Below are 8,945 nucleotides of genomic sequence, written 5' to 3'. Positions count from 1 at the left end.
GATACATTTGTTATTGTGACAGCAAAAGTGTCACAGCTATCGACACTCCTCCTTGAAACTTTGTTGGAAACACTATCATCGTCTCTTAATGTTTCAAAACTGCTCCTTGGCAATACTTTTACCAAAATATCAGCAAGTTGGACCTCTAAAATGCAATGAACGAGCTTCATTTCTTTCAGCTTTCCTCACAACATGATATTTAGTTGGAATATGTTTTGCCGCAATGATAATTGTTGACTTGTTATAGTAGAAAATAATTGTTGCTTTTTCTTGTCTGTAATTCAAATGACAAACAACTTTCTCAGCCATAAAGTTTGATATGAAGCAGTGGCAGCAACGATATTGTTATACACATAGCAATTAAATAATGAATTTTGACAGAATATAAATTAACAGAAAATAAAACGGAATACCAAAGATTTAACATGGTTCAATTAGAAAGGTTCCAATATACATCCATGGTCGAAGGCGCAAAGAAATTCCTCTATCAATTAAAGGAGAATACAAAAAAGTTGACTAAACTATCACAAACTCAAATCCCATATGGACCCAAAACACTCTCACTCAAACTAACAATGAAGACATCTCCAAAACAAAGAAGAAAACCAAAAGAAAAATATATAAATATTTTTCTATTTCCAAAAAGAAGCAGCGAACCCAAGTTTCCCAAATATTTTCAATGGAGGTCTTCACAGAGAGTTTAAAGCATTCTTTTTGCTTTACCAAAAGTGAGAGTGGCGGCACTACTAAGGGAAAGGATGAAAAATATAACCAAAACCTAAAAAAAATCTTTTGATTTGCTTGGTCAAGTCACTTGGCTATTAAAGCCACATATGTAACAAATTTCCACCTTGGCTAAAATAGCACCAGGACCTTGAAAATGGAATTTCACTAAGCGTCTTCTCCAAATGACCCATGGGCAACTCACAAACTGCATGAACCAATCAAGTCCTAGCAACACTTGAACTTGCAACAAACAAAACTCACAAATGTCATATCATCCAAAATCCAAACCAATTTACGAAAAGCTTTTTCAAGCTCCACCTGCATACAAACACTGTGGTCTAAACCAACACCAAAAGACTCAAAGTTCCATACAAATCGCATGGCATGCTCATGAAAGATCAAGTCTTTGCTTACTATAAACATAAGTGACTTAGGTTTAACACACCACAAACCATAGCCATTCACCTTAAATTCAAATCCTAGGAATCCAAACTTTTTTGCCTTTCCATCATGTTCATCATCATCAACATATACATATACAGGGTAATCAAATATTTTCAAATAATTAGTAGGACAACTAAGCCGTACCTCAAGCAAAGTCTTCAAACCAAATACAGTTGATGGAGACCCAAAGCAAGAATGGTTACCGACTTTATCATAAAACTCCAGACCAACCAAACTGAGAAAGCAAGCAGCAAACTTTCTCCAAAAGGTTACTTGCATACATTCTGCAACTACAAATTATTGTGTTTTCCACTGTCTCACTATGCCTTCAATATTGCACAAATTACCCTTATAACAATACACACAAAATTCCCTAAAACAAATTCATCAACATCCAAATATGGCAAAAAATAAACATTAGCATCACTAATAACTGTATCTCCATGGACAACATACAATTCATTATATAAAAGGTTTGGATTACTCCCCTTAATGAGATAAGCTTTTAGGCACTATGGAGTTAGCCTTTTAAATTGGATTCCAAGCCTTAACAGGTGGAATCAAAGGTGATCGAACAGTGATAGGCCCAATACCATAATCCGCGGTCAAAACTTGATAATGGAAACCTTGTGTCATGGTGGGAGGGCAACTCCCACATCGAGGAGGCTACGCCATGAAGACTTTTATTTCAAAACTATACAATTGATTTGCGTTTCAAATGATACTTAAATTAGCTATAAGAATTAAAAATACCAAATTAAAAACAATTTCAAACAGTTTATCAAATAAGATTCATTTTGATATAGAATTCTCTTTTTGCAGTTATAAATATAAGCAATTATCATAGTAGTCATTTATCACTTATGTATGTTTGATCTCTTAAACAACATAAACATTACAAGACAAAGGTTAGTCACAATAATACAAACCAATTAATATTAGCAGACCCCCTTAACCATCTATCTACAATAAAAGTTTATATATTTATTTACTTATTTATTGGTAGAAATCTAACAATCCAATTTAGCGAAAGCAAATTAGCGTTCTTAATGAATGAATAAAAATTGTCTGGTTAAATTCACGGTTAATGATAATCTCTATCTACCATCTAGCTTAGTCATAGTCACTACATTTTGTGAACCAGATTCTTCAGTTTTTGATTCTAAGCTTTCATCATTTGAACTCCTTTCAGTGAAGAAACCAGGCTGTTTAGGCTGAGGCAAAGTTGCTCCCCTATTTTCCAACATGAAAACAATAGAGGACATTGTTGGTCTGTCTTGTGGAAACTTTTGAACACATGACAAACCCACTTGAATGCATCTCAATACTTGAGATTCAACGTATGAGTCCCTGAAGCTTGCATCCATTAAGATCCAAGGCCTTGTCTTCATTCCAAAGCAACCATGCCTATCAAAATAAGTTTGGCTTAATTGGTAATATTCACAAAAGACTGCTGTGGACAAAACCAGGTTTATAAGCCAAAAGATAATTTATTTTTTTCTTACCTACATGTCCTAGAAGGTTGTGTTGGTGATCAGGGTGGCTGAACCTTCTATTCCTTCTCCCACTCACAATCTCAAGCAAAATTACACCAAAGCCAAACACATCTGATTTTACAGAGAACTTTCCATCAATTGCATACTCTGGAGACATATACCCACTGCATGAAGTATGACTAGAATTAGAAAACTTTCACCAGAAAATGTCATTAGTAATGGAAAAAATTAAGAGGTCTCTAACTTACTATGTTCCAATGATTCGCCTTGTCTGGGCTTCTTTTTCATCACCTCTAAAAATCCTTGCTAAGCCAAAGTCAGAAATCTTAGGATTCAAGTCATTGTCCAGTAAAATATTACTTGCCTTGAGATCTCTGTGAATAATTTGAAGTTTAGAATCTCGATGGAGGTAGAGAAGGCCTCTTGCAACCCCCATTACAATATTAAACAGCTTTTTCCAACACAAGATACTAGCTCTTTTACTATCTGCAACACCATTTCACCCCTTGTTAAACTTCAAATAGACAAGTTTTAATAAATGCATATTAATTGAAATCAATCTGCAACGATTAAATAGATATATAAAGGCCAAGAAATTTTAACTGAAGATAAAATGATCCAAGCTTTTGTTGGGCATATATTCATAGATTAACATCCTTTCTTCTCCTTGAATGCAATAGCCCAAAAGAGCAACCAGGTTCCTATGTTGAAGCTTTGCAATTAAGTCTATTTCATTCTTAAACTCTTTAAGACCGTGTCCAGAATTCTTGGATAGTCTCTTCACAGCTATTTCTTGTCCTGTTGAGAGTTTCCCCTGCATAATGGCATTATGAATAAAAAATTATCGAATTTAATTTTAGCAATGTTCTACTACAAATGAATAGACATAGAATTTAAATATTGTTCAATTTAAACTGCTACCTTGAAAACAGAACCAAAGCCACCAGACCCAATCATATGTTCAGGAGAGAGGTTTTCAGTAGCAGAAGAAACAGTAGCCAAATTAAATAAAGGTAATTCTATATCTTCTTTCTTGTTTTTCAAACCTGTTACATTGCACATTGTTTTCAGTAAATTCATCAATTGGTCCTTTTCGCATTGCATGTACAAATTTGCAAAGTTAAGAAAATTGAGTCAAGTGGAACAATTTACTTACCGGTTATTTTTTATCTTATTTTCCAAATTATGAAGCAAAGAACCAGGCAAAAGATGCACGCAGCCACAATTGAAACTACAAGGATGATCTTTAGTCTTTTCTTCATATCAGTGTCATGAATGGAGTCTAGAACAAAGACACGACAACACCAAAATATCATATAGTGTAAATATTCTCTACACTACTACTCTGTTTTCCCTTTCCCTTTGTACATGGGGTCCATCTATTTAATAGCATTCCTACTTGGTTTCTTCTCACTTTTCCAGTTTTATTTATTTATTTATTTTTTCCATCAAACTAATCTTATCTATGGTTATTAGAATGCAATATGAGAATGAAAAGAGGGGGGAAATTGCAAAAACTTACATTTTCTTCCTATATTCTTATACGATTAATACTTTTCTTCAATCTAAACAACAAGATGTAAAATCCATTGTACTTTCTTTCGATTTATTTTTATTATTATTTTTTTAAAGCCTAGATTGCTAAAAACAGATGTGTTCATGATTTTCATATGCAGTGAAAGTAAAAGCAACACAACAAGATATACACTTACTTATTTCGGAAGCAGACAGCCGTATATATACATCCTGCTCAGTAGATTTTACTCTCAGCTCACGGACATCAATAAGGTGACCAAACCACATCAAACAGCCGCTGCCTCCATCTCTGATATCAGAATTAGCATAATCTATACAAGAACAGTTGTTCAGGCACATCTGCTTACATTCCTGGAGGCTCATACTGTTGTTCAACCAAAACTCCAACAAGTCAGGCAACTTCACCCCCTCAAGCTTTATAAACCCTTCTCCCCTCCGGCAATCTAAAGCTATTTTCCTCACGCATCCATTTGACCAATTTAGCACTTCCCATTCCTCCTGAGACCTTGGGACAAACCCTTCTAAACATTCACATATTGGACTCCCGTTGATTCTGCAAATACCATTTGCACCACAGTACCCATAACTGTCACATGGCTCATATGGCTCTCTCAACATGATACCCCATTCCTTGCTTCCCTTATGCAATATAAGGCGTTCTAATGAACCAGAAGGATCCAATTTTAGGCGTGTAATGGCTGTATTAACATTTGGCTCGAAGCTATAGTACGACTCTTTCTCATTAAATACACTAGTTGATTTGAAAACTGGTTCAGGAGGCATCACAACACAACCAAACCGCGAAATTCAACTCCATTCCAAAGACCAGACAGAATCTTTCTGGTTGATCCTTGCGCCATTATGGTCTGAGGTATCCCAGTGATGTTCAACCGGTAAGTAAAGTCACCAACTGATGGGTCATTAGAACTTTTCCATGTCACATATCGTTCCAGACCTGTTTTCAATTCCCATCCCAGCTTCATGCCTGCTAATAAGTTGTCTGATGGATAATCAAAGCTCTGCCATGCATATATCTTTGAGTTTAGGCTATCTCTGCTTCCAACTACAGGATTCCCTGACTCCAAAAGCTGAGCAACTGGGTTTTTTGTTGTTTCCATGAATGATGTATTCGAGGACCAAATGATGCTCCCAGTTCGGTTGAGAAGAAGAAGACTTCCATTGTTGGTGATGGTGAATTGACCAGATGAATCAGTAAGAGGGTTATTTCTGTTTGCAACCCAGACAACAACATCAGGTGTAGTCTTGTACCATATTCCTACATACCTGTTCTTGGAGGTGCTAGGAGAAAAGAAGCCTAACTCAAAGCTCTGTCCGGAGGAAACTAAAATTTGTCCATCTGAGATCGGCTGTGCAGGAGTCATGAAATCAAGTGCTGTACAACAATATAATTTCAAGAACAAGTGGATGAGAAACACTAAACCATTGAACATGGAAAAGGTGTCCATTAGCATTTGGTTTTTTGGGCTACTGTATTAGCAGATCGCTCAGGAGGAAAAAGAAGGAAGTATAATTCTGATACAGTGGGTCAATGCATTCTTTATGCTTTGACTCTGTATCTTGAACCATTTGTATTATGAACTTATTTACTTTTCGAATTTTACAGTACTTTTTTGGGTCTATAGTATTTGTTAGAAAATCTGATTTGTGTACTATATTTTAATTATTTGTAATATGTTAAACCTCCCATATTGTATATATTTTATAAGTTTTTGTTCCTGACTAACAAATTAAAGTGAGTTTCTTTTTCAGGCCCAAATCTTCCCACTAGAAAAATTATTGGTGCTGTGTACATATGTTTTTAATCAAATCGGAACACTATGATCATATTTATAAAGGTAAAACACATCTACCCTTCCGAACTTTAACTTGATTATCACTCTGCCATTAGAACAAAAAATTTTGACACATTGTTGCCTATGTTTTTGTTTTGTTATCACTTTAGTACAATTTCAAACGGGTGTTAAAAGAAATGTTACATAATTCTAACATGTGCACCTCACATGACCAAAATCAGGGCATTTGATGGAAGAAAAAAGTTCAGGTTTCCATGTTTGAGAAGCAAAAGACAACACGCCAAAACAGAGTCGTCTGGTACAAAAATAAAAACCTCTAATTTTCCTTCCCTGCTTATAATTTCTTTGACAGAAGATTTTCAATCAAAAGATTAGAATAATAATTTTTTAACTAATAATCGGCGCCAAAATTACCCTATTTAGTTTAGGTGTCAAAATTAACACGGTAAAGTTCTGAGGAGTAAAATGTACTTTACCCTATTTATAATTAAGTTGGCACGGATTTCCATAAGTTGAAGAAATAGTAATGCATAGCAATTAGCAAACATGGTTAATTGGCCAATTTCTTTAGGAAAGACTCTAAGCCTAAAAAGGATAATAATAATAATAATAAAATAATTTTTTCTATGGAAGACTGTCGCCATTATTGACTTCACCACCCAACATCAAAGCAAGGGACCTATCAACGTGGGCCGTGATATGAAAGGCGTTCTCCAAAGTGAAAACATAACTTACAAATTTACCATGAGTAATCGAAATGGACGTTTTGATAGCTACCCAAAGTATTCCAACCAAACACGTGTTGGGAAAAAATTAAAAAAAAAAAAAATCAAAATCCACCTAAGAATCCCTTTGACTTACTTCCCAAGTTTGTTGACCTATAAGTTTATGGAGTGTGATTGTTGTAATGGAAAAGGGGGATGGAATGGGATTTCACTAGGATTTTCATTCCATGTTTGCCTGGGGTTGTTTTTAAACTCTTGTTATTGGCTTATAGGAGAATTAGTATTCATTTTTGTGCGATATACGATTATATAATTATAGATGATGTAACCTTAATAGATAAGGTTAAATATAATATATAATAATTAATTATATTTAAAAATTTTATTACTAATAAGTTTATTTGAATTTTTTTTTAATCTAAAAGTTTGTTAAAAACTTAAATTTGATTTCTATATATAATATTATTAAATTATGAAATTCAAATTCAAAAATCACCTATATAATTTTTTTATCAATGAAATTTTTCTATTTAATTTTTCCATCTATAGAAATTAAATTCAAATTCAAATGAATTTATATAATTTAATTTAGATTCAAATGTATTTAAATAGTATTTTCCATCTATGGAATTCAAATTCCAATTCAAATGTACTTTTCCTTGCAAATAATTATTTTCATATATTAAATATTCATAATGTAATTTAATTATTTATTTATTATTATTATTATTATTATTATTATTATTTATCCTATAGATATATTTTTACCTTATAAGGCAACTTATTTATGGAATTCAATTAAAAAAATTTTACCCATTTAATTTTTTTACATATACAAAATTCAAATCCAAATTCAAATCAAAATGTATTCATATGATTTAATTCAAATTCAAATGTATTTATATAGAATTTTTCATCTATGAAATTAAAATTAAAATTAAAATATATGTTTTGATTTTTTGTAAATAATTAATTTTTGTATGTTACATCTTCATATTTAATTTGATTAGATAAAAAATTCGATTTAAATGAAATAATAATATCCTCTATATCTCTTCCATTATCTAATATGACAATGATTTTGAGATTATAGAATTTTTAAAGTAATTTAATTTTTGAATTTTAATTTTTTTTAATGATTTTGGAAGGAACATAATGAACATGAAGATGACACGTGAAAAATTTTTTTGCTGACGCTTTTATTTTTATATATTATATAGATTATTATTATTATTTATCCTATTAAATACTCAATAGAAATTAATTGTCTCACTTATTTTTGTTTACTTGCATGCTTGACCACCAACTCATTTGAAGTATCATTTTTTATGCATTTTAAACCTTTCATTTGCGGCGTCTATTTTTGTTCTGACCCCAAAAAAAGTAAAATAAGTAGAGAATAAAAGAAAAAAGGAATTTATAGACAACAAAGTAAAAAGGAAAAAAAAATTAATGTGTTTCTCTATATTAATATTTGATATGTAAATTTCTTTTAAAAGAAAATTTTCAAAATAGTAGGCTAGAAAATAAATTTACAGGGTATATAAACATATACCATGACATAATAATGCTTTAAAGTTGAATTATAAGTTGATTTATTTTACATATTTCATAGAAAATTATTCCAACTAGGGCCCTAGTAATTCTTTACATTCTTATTCATCAGGTTTTAGTTCTTCTGATAAGATAATTCCCTACATTTAATAAGAATATTAAAATTCTATTGGTGGGAAGATCTGAATAAATACTGAACATAAATATAATTTTGGAGAAATCTATTTATCAATAAATTTATGTGACAAACAATACTTACAAATAAAATAGTCATGGAAAGAGGTGATTTTGTTGGTAAATTGATATTTATCCTCAAGTAAAATAATTAAAATTTAAATAGTTTTAGGGTTAATAAAATAGGTCAACATTTTCCTTATTAGTAGTTAATTTCCTTATTTTATTTATATATTTTTTTAAATAGACATTATAATATATATGTATATATTTAGGCCATCTAATATTAGGCCTCTGCTATAATATATATGTATACTAATTAGTTCATAAATATATAGTTGGTAAATAAGATAAAATCAAATATTTTATTTATTTTCAATTTCTTTCAAAATTATTACCATATATAATTTTATCAATTGTTTGATAGTTATGGATATTTATATCAAAAATTAATTATATATATATATATTTAGTTA

General features: G+C 31.4%; 1 protein-coding gene and 1 pseudogene across 1 annotated transcript; both read right to left on the bottom strand.

Annotated features, from left to right (window-relative positions):
- Positions 1–2,134: 2,134 nt before the first annotated feature.
- On the bottom strand, positions 2,135–5,127 carry LOC132805195 (G-type lectin S-receptor-like serine/threonine-protein kinase At4g27290; annotated as a pseudogene).
- Positions 4,985–5,668, bottom strand: LOC125418305 (S-locus-specific glycoprotein S13-like). The gene has a single exon (XM_048467623.1). It carries the CDS (start codon positions 5,666–5,668, stop codon positions 4,985–4,987), a length of 684 nt encoding a protein of 227 aa, XP_048323580.1.
- Between the last annotated feature and the right edge of the window lie 3,277 nt (positions 5,669–8,945).

This window comes from Ziziphus jujuba, chromosome 1, assembly GCF_031755915.1.
Source record: "Ziziphus jujuba cultivar Dongzao chromosome 1, ASM3175591v1".
NCBI lineage: Eukaryota > Viridiplantae > Streptophyta > Magnoliopsida > Rosales > Rhamnaceae > Ziziphus > Ziziphus jujuba.
Note: the sequence above shows the minus strand (reverse complement) of the source record. Positions and strands in the feature narration are given on the sequence as shown.